Below are 14,982 nucleotides of genomic sequence, written 5' to 3'. Positions count from 1 at the left end.
AGAAGGTAATCAGAGTGTCTGAGCTAAATATAAATTGGGATTTATTAACCATAAGTGTTCACACATACTGTAGGAGACGACTTAAAATGAAGTGGGTAATTAAGGGTTAATAGGAGGTGGGGTGTGTTAAAAACTGTTGTAATGAGACATAATAGCAGTGTTTCTAAGTCCATGGTTTTTAGTGTCTAGCAGAGTTATGAATTTAAGTCCCAAGGCTTGCCTTTTGAAGGTGTTGAACAGGTTTCCTTTGATGATTGGGACTTGGAGATCAAATATGGAGTGATTGCTTTGTGAAAAGTATTTGCCCACATGGTAATTTGTCTTATCATTTTTCTGTTAGAGTTCATCTGAGAGAATAGTGATTGACTGGCTTCATCCACATAGTTGTTGCTGGAACATTTGATGCAGTGAATGAAGTACACCATATGTTGTTATAGGCATGTATAGGACCCATGAATCTTGAAGTGTGTCCTGGTGATATTGATCATATTAGCTGCGAAGATATGTCTGCAATTTTTCTATTGTTCTAGCAAGGTTCAGTGCCAATCAGAGTTAGTGTGTCCTGGTCTCTGGTGATGGGGTGGGGTGGGGGGTGGTGGTGTTTTAAGCCCAGATGAGGAGGTTCAGGAAAGATTTATTTCAGATTCAGTATGGACTGTAATTGTTAGATGATACCCCATATGGGTTCCAGTGTGGGTTGGTAGGTGACAACTAGCGGTATGCAGTTAGTGGGTTCTCCCACTCCCTTCCTGGGTATTTGAGTGGCTCTTCCAAGATGTAATCTACTTGTGTCACACTTTAAACCACCTTCACTAAACAACGTCACTCCAACAGAGAACTAAATTGCATTATGGAAAGGACCACCCAGATACCCTAGGAGAACTTGATTCAATACAGGGGGAAAACCAAAAACAATTCTGACTCTGCACTCATAGTTGTCATAATCTGTCCCAACTTTTGTTTCGCTCAGATACTCCAGTTACCTTCCCCAGAGCTGAAGAAGGGCTGTGAATCTCAAAAGCTTGCACCTTTGACCAACAAAAGTTGGTCCAATAAAGGTGTGACTGGATGCCCGGGGGAGCCAGCCGAGGTCACTGAGTTATGGTGTACTGCAAAGAATGGGGCAGACTACCCCAAAGCTGGTGGAAATTTCAGTACTTAGATATACCAAGCCAGCAGTAAACAGCTTCTGTTATATCTTACTGGTTACTCAGAAGTCCAAAACACACTTCCCTTGAAGTAACCCAGACTCAAGCCTCCACCTAGTTACCCAAGTCAGACGTGATGAAGATTCAGGAACATCTTATTTCATCATACAAAAAAGTTCTACCAGTCCCAACGGATCAGACACATTGCCTCCCAGATCCAAATACATGCTTAAAGCCAATTCTTAATAACTAAACTAAAATTTATGAAAAAAGAAAACTATAGGTTAAAAGATCAATATACATACAGACATGAGTTCAATTCTTGAGGTTCCGATTCATAGCAGAGATGGCAAGCTTTGTAGTTGCAAAGAGTTCTTTTAGAATTTAGTCCATAGGTTGTAGTCAATTTTATTCTGGGGTGTTCCAGTTTAGGACAGGGATCTCAATCCTTATGGCTTAAGCTTCCCACGTATGAAGCCTCAAGCACATCTGAGATGATAAGGATTGGGGCCAAAGGATCTTGTATAAAATTTCAAGCCTTCTTTGACAAGTTGGAGTACCTGGGGAACAATAGGTAATTAGGGCAACTTTGAAGTAGGTCCATTACCGGTACTTAGCTATACGAATTAACATAAGACAATTGCCTGGTTCTCCACCATTCACAGATGATTTGCTTTACATTTCAAAGAGAGATTAATACAGTGATATCCCATGTTTGCAATTCATTTAAATGCTAGGATGTTCTTTTGATCTCTGAATTAACAGAATTCAGCATAGACAGGGACTGTTGATTACATTGTTGATCACTACCCATATATATGTATATACAAGAACACAAACATTATTTCCCCATATGTCTTTAAGGGTTGAATGTGAGTCATTTATCCTGCAGGTTGTTTAACCCTTTCCGGGCATGTGGCTCAAAAGGATATTACCTTATGTAGCTTACCTTGTTTCAGTCTATTCTTTTATTTAGAAAATCTTTGTTTACATTTTCTAATTACTTAAACTCTTTCAGCCATTTGTGTTTTTCTTTTGCTTTTATAGATTCTTCTTTTTTACACTAAACTTACTATTTGCAACAAAAATGGAGGGACACCATACACCTGAAATTCACATTTCTATTTGCAGATTTTGTACCAACTATTGTTACAAGTAGCCCATGAGGTTACTATAGCAGGAAGAGACTAGGCATTTTTTTTTTCTGATTTTGTGTTTAACTTTGCGTATTTGGCAGCACTTGATGGATAGGCATTTTCACTGTTTGTTGATGGTGTGTGAAATTCTTTAAGCCATGTAAAAGAGGGTTTAGTAGAACTGGCTGGAAATTTTTCAGTAACATGTTTTTTTTGCCAGAAAATAGTAATTCTTTGACCAGGTAGAAGGACTTCTGGGGAACTCCCCTCTCCCTTGATATTTCCCCTGTGGTAATGATAGTTGAAGAGCAAACTAACAAACGTACAGTATCTCACGTTATATGCCTGCAAGCATGTGTAAACATCAGCTACTTGAAGCTTGGGATAACATGAAAAGGAGAGAGAATGATTTGGCTATTAAACATATAACTTAAAAGTGGGTGAAAGTCCATCTTTGTGTGGAATGTTACCAAAAGAAACTACAGCATTTGCTCAAAAACCTCCCTGAAAAAGCACAAGAACAAATCCGCACAGACACACCCCTGGAACCCTGACCTGGGATATTCTATCTACTACCCACGATCCATAAATCTGGAAATCCTGGGCGCCCTATCATCTCAGGCATTGGCACCCTGACAGCAGGATTGTCTGGCTATGTAGTCTCCCTCCTCAGGCCCTACGCTACCAGCACTCCCAGCTACCTTCGAGACACCACTGACTTCCTGAGGAAACTACAGTCCGTCGGTGATCTTCCTGAAAACACCATCCTGGCCACTATGGATGTAGAAGCCCTCTACACCAACATTCCACACAAAGATGGACTACAAGCCGTCAAGAACACTATCCCGATAATGTCACTGCTAACCTGGTGGCTGAACTTTGTGACTTTGTCCTCACCCATAACTATTTCACATTTGGGGACAATGTATACCTTCAAATCAGCGGCACTGCTATGGGTACTCACATGGCCCCACAGTATGCCAACATTTTTATGGCTGACTTAGAACAACGCTTCCTCAGCTCTTGTCCCCTGACGCCCCTACTCTACTTGCGCTATATTGATGACAATTTCATCATCTGGACCCATGGAAAAGAAGCTCTTGAGGAATTCCACCATGATTTCAACAATTTCCGTCCCACCATCAACCTCAGCCTGGACCAGTCCACACAAGAGATCCACTTCCTGGACACTACAGTGCTAATAAGCAATGGTCACATAAACACCACCCTATACCGGAAACCTACTGACCGCTATTCCTACCTACATGCCTCGAGCTTTCACCCTGACCACACCACACAATCCATTGTCTACAGCCAAGCTCTGCGATACAACTGCATTTGCTCCAACCCCTCAAACAGAGACAAACACCTACAAGATCTCTATCAAGCATTCTCACAACTATGATACACACCTGCAGAAGTGAAGAAACAGATTGACAGAGCCAGAAGAGTACCCAGAAGTCACCTACTACAGGACAGGCCTAACAAAGAAAATAACAGAATGCCACTAGCCGTCATCTTCAACCCCCAACTAAAACCCCTCCAACACATTATCAAGGATCTACAACCTATCCTGAAGGACAACCCATCACACTCACAAATCTTGGGAGACAGGCCAGTCCTTGCCTACAGACAGCCCCCCAACCTGAAGCAAATACTCACCAGCAGCCACACACCACACAACAGAACCACTAACCCAGGAACCTATCCTTGCAACAAAGCCCGTTGCCAACTGTGCCTATATGTCTATTCAGGGGACGCCATCACAGGGTGTAATAACATCAGCCACACTATCAGAGGCTCGTTCACCTGCACATCCACCAATGTGATATATGCCATCATGTGCCACCAATGCCCCTTTGCCATGTACATTGGTCAAACTGGATAGTCTCTACATAAAAGAATAAATGGACACAAATCAGATGCCAAGAATTATAACATTCATAAACCAGTCGGAGAACACTTCAATCTCTCTGGTCACGCGATTACAGACATGAAAGTTGTGATATTACAACAGAAAAACTTCAGAAACAGACTCCAACGAGAGACTGCTGAATTGGAATTAATTTGCAAATTTGATAAAATTAATTTAGGCTTAAATAGAGACTGGGAGTGGTTGAGTCATTATAAAAAGTAACCTATTTCCCCTTGTTTATTCCTCCCCTCCTCTTCCCCCCCCCCCACTGTTCCTCAGATGTTCTTGTTAAACCCTGGATTTGTGCTGGAAATGGCCCACCTTGATTATCATACACATTGTAAGGAGAGTGATCACTTTAGATAAGCTATTACCAGCAGGAGAGTGGGGTGGGGGGAGAGAAAACCTTTTGTAGTGATAAACACCCATTTTTTCATGGTCTGTGTGTATAAAAACATCCTCACTGTATATTCCACTTTATGCATCCGATGAAGTGAGCTGTAGCTCACGAAAGCTTATGCTCAAATAAATTGGTTAGTCTCTAAAGTGCCACAAGTACTCCTTTTCTTTAAGTGGTCTCAGTGGTACTAGATGGGACAGAACACCACACCCAGAAGGTGTGTGGGTTACAATCACATTGTCTGTCTCCAAAAGTGAATGTTGCAGTTGCTTTTGTATCTGTTCCTGCTGGCTGAGTTTCTGCCCCCAAGCTGACTTCCCATGGGATCTGTTAATGGTGGATTTTATTTGTCCGTATTTGTATTTCCACAGTCAAAGGCTATGGATTAAGGAAAAGTTACCTCCTTGGCACTGAGTGGAAGTAAACAAGGAATATTTGCTCCTTTCTCATGAGTTTTATGTATTTACTTTTACTGGAAATTGTCATGTGACGGTTCTGCTGACTAAAGTGGGAACTAAAATAGAAAATCCAGGCATAGAGGAGTAGAGAATCAACCAAGGCCATAAGAAAGGGAGCAAGACTATACTCTCGCTCCTAACTGTAGGACAATTGTCGGTCAACGTATTCATAATTAGCATTATATTTGAGGGTTTAATAACTGTTATAGGCGTGGTTTAAGTGAATTTTCTTAGCCATGGTGGCTATTCTTTCTGTGATTTATTGTCTGTTAAATATTTAATTATGTTTTGACAGCTTTTGATTGTAAAAGCTCCTTCAGACACTTGAGTCTATCATGTATGTGCAGATTATATGAAAAAATGTAGTTCAGAGGAACTTCGGACTTTATGGGGCAAGATTTTTTTATTTATTTATTTTATTTTACTTTTTTGCTCTTTCTTTTAAATTCTAGTTAATATAAAAAGAAACTATATATGATGAAAACCTATTGAAAATTATTCAAGGCCTGAATTCCTTTAATGTGATTAACTTTGAATTTCCTTGCTGTAATGTTTAAGACGATTGAATATTCTCCTTTAGATACATACATATAGTTCTCTTTAATACTAATGCATTAACTTATATCAAGGGAAAAATAGGCAGGTAATGGGCAGATCTCACAAAGTTCCATGTTTAATTTCAGATCACCATCCCAAAGTTTGATTGTTGTTAGTTTAGGAATCAAGCTGGAAATTTCCCATGTGGTTAATCAGTACTGTGAGAACGGATTCCGTGGTGACTAGTGCGATGCTTTGTCTTGGGGTGCCCAGGACTCTGAGTCACCTTGTTCACCCTCTTGTCTCAATGAAGGAGAGATTTGCTGGTGCTTTACTGCATGTCTGTTCCCTGATACTGCCAGTCTTTAGCCACCCAAACAATCTCCTCAGAGCTTTGCCAGCCCTTACTTTGTATTGCAGGTTAACAATAAGTGCATGCCAATCCCCAAGCGCATCTGAAAGCATCCTCCTGTAATATTCAGCCTTTGTCACTGGACAGTCACAGTAATTACCAGGTCTGCCGTTCCCAAGAAAACAGTGTACGTACAGCTTGATTGGTGCAACTCAGGTTTGGGTCCTTTATAACACTACACTATGGAGATATATTTATAGTGAAACAATCATGAGTGTTGTTAAAGGTAAAGATTTAAGAGATCCCGATTAAGGATAATGGAAAGAGAAATGGTTACATGTAAAACGAAAAGTACAACAGGCTTCTTAGAATCTAAATTCAGCTTTAAGAGGCTAAAATCCTTGTCTAAAGTAGCTTCTCACCTAAAGCAATCTGCTGGTACAGGGATTCTCAAACTTCATTGCACCGTGACCGCCTTCTGACAGCAAAATTATTTTCAAAAAGAAAAGGAGTACTTGTGGCACCTTAGAGACTAACCAATTTATTTGAGCATGAGCTTTCATGAGCTACAGCTCTGAGCCCAGGGGGAGGGCTGGAGCCCGAGCCCTGCTGCCCCAGGTGGGGGTGGAGCTCGGGCTTCATGACGCACATTGGGATCCTGACCCACAGTTTGAGAATTGCTGTGCTAGCATCACCAGCCCACATGGCTGGGACCGACTGTTGTTGGATGTAAAAGGCCCTGTCCTTTTTGCTCCCTCAGTGATGGATAAAGATGTCCTTTTGCCTTTCTCTTGTATTCCCCCAAAGTCATTGTTTTCATCCCCAGAGTCAGTAAAAATCCCTAAAGTGTTTTCTCTAGTGCCTGGTGGCTTCATGTTGATTTCACATCCTCATGTTGTCATGTGGAAATTGGCTTCTATGATGTCTTATGATGATTAATTTACATTTGACAGAGGTACATATTTTATCTCTTGTCTGGAAGAAACCTGTTTGTTAGCTCTGTCTGGGATTCAGGTTTTAAAACATATGTTTAGTACATATACACAACTTCTTAAATATCATCTGTACATACAGAACACAATAATTATGAAGATGTCACATAATATTCTTTACAGATAAATATTATGACAGCAATGTGCTAGGTATGGTAGAAGTTGTTAAAGAACAGTGAACCTTTTGCCAGTTGGCATTTAGGGGTTCTTAGGGTCACAATTAGTACTATAGTAGAAACTTACATCAAATAGCCTTTCTAGTAGCATTTTGGGTACTTCTGCTTCTGGATGAAATCAGTAAATCAAGTTTAATGAAAATGGAAAAAAAATTGTTTTCAAAACTCAGATGACTTGGTTTGGTTCTCATATTATCCATAAGTATCCAGCCAGATGTAGGATGTAGTTCTGTCTTCCACTTAATATGCTTAATTATGGGGCTGCCCTTGTCACACAATAGTTAATTTGAAATGTCAGCTGTTAAGGTTTTGAGCTTTCTAAGTGCTCTAAAATTCACATGTATGCTCACACTGTATTAAATTGCTGTGCATTGCTGAGGCAGTGTTGGTAGTGCAAATTTGGAGTCATTTGAGCATTTTATCTGAGCTGTTTCCTCCATTTTTGTACCTTTTTGGGTCTACATTTATTCCTCCTCCCAAAGACATACAAACTGATATTGCCTGAACAAGTTTGATTTTGGCTAGCGTCCGGCACCCAGCAAACGCTGTTTATATTGTTCTTAAGGGATTGAATTGCATCTATAAATTGTTAAACATCTAGGGTCTGCACTAGAGCAAGTGACTTGTGCATATACTGTGAGACTGCTGCTCTGTGGCCAGCAAGAGTATATAGAGGCTTTCCTGATGTCAGTCAGTGGATGCCTCAGAGCAATGTTTTGTAGATATTGAAACCAAGTACCATCCAAGGACCTGTGAATCCAAGTCTTGCCCTTGGCAGATTTGTGTCTGCTGTGCAAATTACTACTCTACACCTGCATTCTACTTCAGGTTAGACTGAGGCTGCAGAGGTCTCTGTTTTGGAAGTTTTGCTTCAAGGGCGGAACTTTGTTTGAGCCAATATTTTTAAGCACTTTAAAATCCATATCCCTAGGTTGTTTTGGCAGTTGCAGTTCCTCATCAGGGTCAGAGATGGGGTAAGTGGGAGGTTATTGAGATATAGCCCCCCGATGACGATCTGATTTTTACTTTCAAAATGATCTAAAACCCACATCCATAGGGGCAATCATCTTGAAACTTATCATGTTGTAACAGAGGCTTAGGCCTGGTGTACACTTAAAATTTAGATCAACCTAACCTTGTCACTCAATGGTGTGAAAAATTCTCACCCTGGAGGGCTGTAGCTAAACTGACCTAATCCCCAGTGTAGACATAGTGAGATCTACAGAAGAATTCTTCTGTTGACCTAGCTGCTGCGGGAGGTGGATTAATTGCAAGGACAGGAAAAAAAACAACCCTTCTGTTGAGGTCAGGATTGTCTATGTTATGGACAATATAGCAGCATAGTTGCAGTGAGAAGAGAAGGAGTACTTGTGGCACCTTAGAGACTAACCAATTTATGTGAGTATAAGCTTTCGTGAGCTACAGCTCACTTCATCGGATGCATAAGTACTCCTTTTCTTTTTGCGAATACAGACTAACATGGCTGTTACTCTGAAACCTGTCATAGTTGCAGTGGTGCAGCTGTGCTGTACCCATAGTGTAAATGTGGCCTCAGGTAGAGTTTGTGGGGAATGTTTGGGGTCACTTGGTCAAATGGTTCTTGAGATGCAACCCCATACAATGAGCTGCTAATAAAAATCTGAAACATTTTCTCACATTTTTTAATACAGGCAAGGAAAATACTAAGGCTCTGACCTTCATAAAATTTATATTACTGAACCATCCCTGAGCTCGGCTATTCAATATTCAAGGACCAGTTTCAAAATATTTCAAAGATTATTACATTATAAAGGCTTTAGGACCCCTGATTACAGACAGTGTGTAACTCTGAGAGCTATTGTTTCCTAAGGAACTCCTTTTGCGAGTGACCTACTGAATAATGTATTCACATGGTGGCCAAGGACCATAAGTTGGAATCTTTTCCTCTAGAGATTTGTGTGATGTGCACATTAGTCCCATCAACCCACCAATTGCTAGGTGTGTGGGCTACAAGGGAATTGTTTTGAATGGTGTGTGCAATTTTGGGAAAGCTCACAACACCACAGGTATACCCTCTACGTAATCTTCCCAAGTCCTATCCTAGGAAAGTTTGAGGGCAGTAATGTGGCCAGGATATGATCCCAGTATGGTGACTTGGATGGCTGGGCTGATATGGGAGGGTCTAACTGCCAAGTAGAAAATGACATCAAAGAGGCAGGTACAAGTGTAGGGGTCCAAGCCAGGTGAATTGGTTATCTACTGGGAGAAGCTCAGTCAGTTCCTGCTGGGAAGCACTAGGCGTGGGCTGGGCACTGGGAACAGGCATGTTCGGGTGGGGAGATTAAAATGGATATACTCAGTGCATAGCACAGGCATGCAAGCTCTGAGATTGGGTATGGAGGGATGAGAACACTCATTGAGCTGAATGGAAAAGTTAACAACTCCCAGAGTTAATGCTTAGAGCTGCTTGTGCCCTTCCAGAATGAGTAAGGGGCTAAATGTAAACCTCTGAAAACTATGAAACAGAGCTAAACTGATGCCTTCCTCCATCACACCTCCACGTAACCTTAACTCTGCCCCCTGGAACTAGCAATAAGCAATGGGACAAAGCCAAACCTTACCTAACAAAATCTGACACTCTCTGCATTTTTGTGCTGTGTTGTCCAATAAAATTTTCAGCCATCATTCCTCTTTATGTGCTCTCAGTAATCCTCACAATGCTAGATGTGGCAGTATTGATTCTGGCATTAGTTGTAGCAAGTTGCCAGAGCTCACATTGCCATCTGGGCAGAGGTGCAGATGCAACTAGAAGAATCCCCCTACCCTCACTATTTTATGGCTTGATTTATGCAGGAGATCAGAGTCTTATGATCACAATGGCCATCTTGATTTTAAAATTTAGGAATGTTTTTAAAATCTTATAGAGTTTCAGGGCTGCTAAAACTGCTTCCTCTTTCATCCCTAGAGGCAGACATTTTACTTGGTGTGCCATAAAGATAGAGGGGATATAAGTGTGTGTTAACCCATTCTAATGTGCTGTTGTTTATTTTTGTTGCCCATTAGAACTTCTCGTCCACGTTGGCATGCACATGTTTCTCTACACCCTCTGTGCTCATTGCAGCTCTGGTATTTTCTTGGCATACGTTACAAGGATGTACAGTGTCAGCTGGTACTTAAGCAAACGAAATCCTTAGGACAACAATGAACATCTGGCAAGTCTTAGGGGGTTTGTCTGAAGTAGGTGAAGTGGTTGAGTGTAGGTCGGGCTTATCTTGCCTGTTTTTGCAAAACTCTACCTAAACTCAAATTATATCCTAGTCAAGAAAAGGTTTAAGTTTTCCTCACACTGTTCTTCTTCATGCTCTCTTCTGTCTTCAACGTGCTCAGAAAGGGTACAGTCCTGTGGTCTCTCACAAGCAGTTGTTAGGGCATTGCTCAAAGAGGGCAGAGTTAAGGTGGGGGGTGATGTGGGAGACATTGCCTTGACTTTACATTTCCTAGTTTTCAGAGATTTAAGTTTAGCTACCATACGTATTCTGGAAGGGTGCCAGGCAGTGCTAGACAAGCTTAACTATAGGTTTCTTCGGGATGAATTATTGCAAAAATCTGCAGTGACCTATCACAGAAGTCTGAATAGACCTTTTGTTGTTTTGAAAAGTACAAAGTATGGTTCTTAGTAATATATTTATCTTTGAGAGGGATTGGGGTGATGTGGAAAGGTGATGTAAAATTCCAAAAGGGGGGGGAAAATCTTACTTTTATTTTAAAAGCTCCAGTCATAAAAGTTGTGTTTTTTCCTTTCTTTTTTTTTTCCAGTTACTAATATAACTGAATTATATACAAGGTTGGTTTTAACATGTGCGAATATCCTGAAATTCCTTTCTCTAAATAACTGAGAGACTTAATTAACGTTGACAGTTAACTATGAATACCAGTGTTCATTTATGCTTCCGTATGCATACTTTTAGTACTAGTTATTGTCTATGATATTAAATTTGTCCTTCATGCTTTTCAAGTATCGTGTTTAAAATGTGATAAATTTGATAAATTCCTTGCTTCACAGTTTCTTTAACTCTCTTTCAGATTTTTGAACGCATTTTGTTTATCTGGGCAATACGTCATCCAGCCAGTGGATATGTTCAGGGAATAAATGACCTTGTTACTCCTTTTTTTGTCGTCTTCGTTTGTGAATATATAGGTAAGATTTGGTACAATACTTAATTACAAATTTTTGATGATTTCAGAAGAATAGCTGCATTTTTAGTATAACAGTTTAGCTGGATAAATAAATTACATTTGAGCATATGAACGGTCATCTGGTGTATAAGAGGATGATATTTTTGGCAAATGTAACTATATAACAGGTGATGCCCTTAAATATATATGGGCGGGGAAGGGGCGGGGTATTATTTACAACTAAAACTATTTACTTGTTTAAAATGGTAACTTTAAGGTATCCAGACCTATGTTACAAACTAAGGTCCTGATCTAGCAATCTGATCTGTGTAGCTACCCATTGACTTTTGTAGTGTTCTGAAACTTTGTCCATATAGAGTCCTTTGTCCCCATTGGAGATGCAGGAGGAGTCCCTCATGGATCAGATGGCAAGGGTGAGACCTGCTGGACTTCTTAGAATTAGGGCATACCCTATATTATACTGTTGTCCTTTAACTATAATTTAATCCTTATTATGATCATAAAGACTGAAGAATGTTTTTATAAGGACTGATTTTGTGTAAAAGCTGTAAATATCCAGGAATAATTTTTGCCATCATTTTATTTTAATTTCCATTATGCATTATACCTAAACTACTGAAGGGAAAGCTATTGTAAAAGTTCACTACTAATTATAAACTATTGGGTTATGCTTGTGTAAATCACTAACATATTTCAGATTGCAGTTTTTTTTCATTTTAAATTCCTAATCTATTTTCTAGTTTGTGTGTACTGTGTAGACTCTTAGAATAAATATAAGTCATTATTAAGGGTAAGCAACAATAAGAGTGGAAAATAATATATTTGAAGTTAAAACTGTTTTACATTTCCCTTAATTTCTTTTCAAATATACATATAATGAAAACAATCACAGTTGCATATATAACTATGCAGAGCATTCTGTGCTCTGAGGTGTTATATATGTATGCATATGTGTGTGTATACATAATATGTTCTACATTGTGTATATATCTTTTCTTTCCTCCTCCTCCTCGAGTTACCCCATCAATGTCCTAACCTAGATTAATTAGATTTAATGGGGGACAGATTACCCTTGAGTGGATGAAAGACTATCCATTTATTGCATGGAAACACCTCTCTTGCTTTGTTTCATTTCTTGTTAAATAGGAAGATTTTCATTGCTAAGCAACTAATGAGAACAACTGCTGCTTACTCCCTAATCATCTGTTAAGTGGGGGTAGAGGCCTACTCCTGAGAGTGCTTGCAGTTTCTGCCTTTTACTCCCTAGATTGACAGATAATGAAAATGTTGTTAATGATCCTAGAACAGTAGGATCTCTGTTGGTAGACTTTAGAGTTCTTAATTGAAATAAGAAGTTCAAATGAGATGTGATTAGAGAATTGATATTCCATGTTAAATAGACCATTTAATTAATATGGTAAATAAGTTTGTCTTTACTACCAACTTTTGTTGTGAGACCCTAGTGATTGTTAATGCATTTGCCTGAATGTCTGTATGATGAGATCGGAGAACATGTTTCAGTTCAAGTTCAGTTCTTCAGACTGTTTCAGTAATTGTAGTTTTTTTTTAAACTGGACAACAACACAGCAACAAAAAACTAATAGTAGTAAAAGTTGATTTGCCAGTGAAAAGGTGTGTGTATCAGTGAATTACGTTTTAAAAGTCTCATTTCTATTTGTTACCTATTAAATAGGGATATGATATTCATGTGAACTATATTTTTCCAGTATATATTTGAGTATTTCTAACCCAGAATGTTTAAAAATATTCATTCTTCCTAAAATTGAGATTGGTTTAAAATCATTACATTTTAAAATCAACAACAAAAAATAAGCAACAGATTTGTTGTATTTGCCTTCTGGTTTTTGAGCCTTCACGGTGCTTTCTAGTTATATTTTCAAGTTTTTTCTCCACAATCAAGGCCTAGATTTTTTTTTTTAATGAAAGCTGACATTCTTACCTAATCGTAGGTTTCTAGAGGTCGTGCTTTAAGAAATGCACGAAAAATCGTTACACTCTTGATAAAGATGTGAGAATTGGCAGCACTGAATGCTTTTTTCCTTGATCACTAATTTCTTATAAGATTAAAACGTAGTATTGCAAAAGTATATTAAGTCTATTAAATTTGCAAGAACTAAATAACACACTTGAGTTAAAGTATTTCTGGAATTTGGATAGAGTATCAAAACTTGTGTAGTGATTAATCAATAGACGTATAGCACCATCTTTTACCCCATTGCAGATTTTTAAAAATCTTGTGCAGATTTTAAAATGGTACAATTTTATTTACTTTAAATAGCAAACTAAATAGTACATGTGAAAGAATAATTAAAAAAAACTTTTAAACATGAGTGATTTATGATTACTGGATTACATTCCAGGGTAAGCTCTTTCGTTATTCTTCTGAGTCGCTTTGTTTAAATTCTTTGTGTGTTCTTCCACTGGAAGCAACTTGGCCTCATGTAATGAAGGTGTAAATAATCACTGCCAGTTCATAAGTAAGTGAGAATGTTGTTTAGTGTCATCTTTTGTACACTAATTACATTTTATAGAAAATGCACCATTGTGATGGTATTGTTCATTCACATCTGTGTAGCTTAATTTGATCAAAAACATGTTATAGAAGTGAGTCATTTATTAGTAAATAGTCTGTACTTTGTGAATTGTTCAAACACAATGATTCTCTATCATGAAGAGTTAAGATGGTTATTCATATTTTAGAAAATAGAAGTCTGTTTCTGCTTTTTCACAGGGTTTCCTAGCACATTAAATTCCTTTTCTAGGCACCTAAATTATACGTTTAGCTTCCTATAAAATGGTGTACACCTAAAATGTATGTCAACCTAGCTCCCACTGTAGATACAGCTAGACTGATGGAAGAACTCTTGCACTGGTGCATCTCTGTCATGGTAGCGCTTGTAGTGTAGACATACCCTAATAAATATGGGTTAAGATGCCTAACTTTAAGGCATTTTAAGTGACTGAATGGAGGAACTTACTTAATGAATGTGCCAACAACAACACAATGGTGGCTGTGTAATACAGTTATATCTCACTAATTCGCCACGTATTTCCATATTGGATGTCCACTTTGCATATATCAGCAAGGTAGGTCTGAGAACCTGGAACATGGATAGGAAGGACAGGAGAGCATGCAGGGAACAAGAGCGTGCCACGCAGGAAGAGATGCTGCGGATTATATAGGAGCAGTCAGACATGTTGCGGCGTCTGGATGAGGTTCAAGAAAGGCAGCTGGATACTATTTTCTCTGCAGACTATGCTGAACCTGCTGCCATCATCACCCAGTTCTACAGTCTCCTCCCTCAAACATTCTGTGAGGTGGGGGGAAATCCTTTGCACTCAACACCAGGGGAGGGTACAAGGACCAGAAGGTGCCAATTCCCACACCTTTGATTGTTATTGCAGAGCATCTGTAAGCAAGCTCTTCTTGTCTCCCCCCCACCCCCGCCCCCCCCAGTGTTATCAGCCCTTTTGCCCCATGTTATCTTACTTTTCTTTGTGGTCTGTGTGTTTTTGTGTGCATAATAAAACTTACCGGATTGAGGAGAAAAGCCTCTTTATTCATTCAACATATGGTGGTTGGTGGTGGGGGTGGACTTTATGGGGGAGAAAATGCAGTGGAGGGGACAGTTTGGTATGGTGGTGTATTCACATCTATCTCAAAGGTAACT

At 39.3% G+C, this 14,982-nt stretch overlaps 1 protein-coding gene across 3 annotated transcripts in view; it reads left to right on the top strand.

The window, feature by feature from the left end:
• The window catches only part of TBC1D22A (TBC1 domain family member 22A), a 443,842-nt gene that overhangs the window by 105,798 nt on the left and 323,062 nt on the right, over positions 1-14,982 (top strand). For all 3 annotated transcript variants that reach the window (XM_073328376.2, XM_073328375.2, XM_073328374.2), the window contains one exon: positions 11,177-11,291. In XM_073328376.2, the coding sequence (XP_073184477.1) occupies positions 11,177-11,291 (115 nt within the window). The remainder of the gene's footprint in view (positions 1-11,176; positions 11,292-14,982) is intronic.

This window comes from Lepidochelys kempii, chromosome 1, assembly GCF_965140285.1.
Source record: "Lepidochelys kempii isolate rLepKem1 chromosome 1, rLepKem1.hap1, whole genome shotgun sequence".
In the NCBI taxonomy this organism is placed as follows: Eukaryota; Metazoa; Chordata; order Testudines; family Cheloniidae; genus Lepidochelys; species Lepidochelys kempii.
The sequence above is the reverse complement of the archived record's forward strand: the minus strand, read 5'-3'. Positions and strand labels throughout refer to the sequence as shown.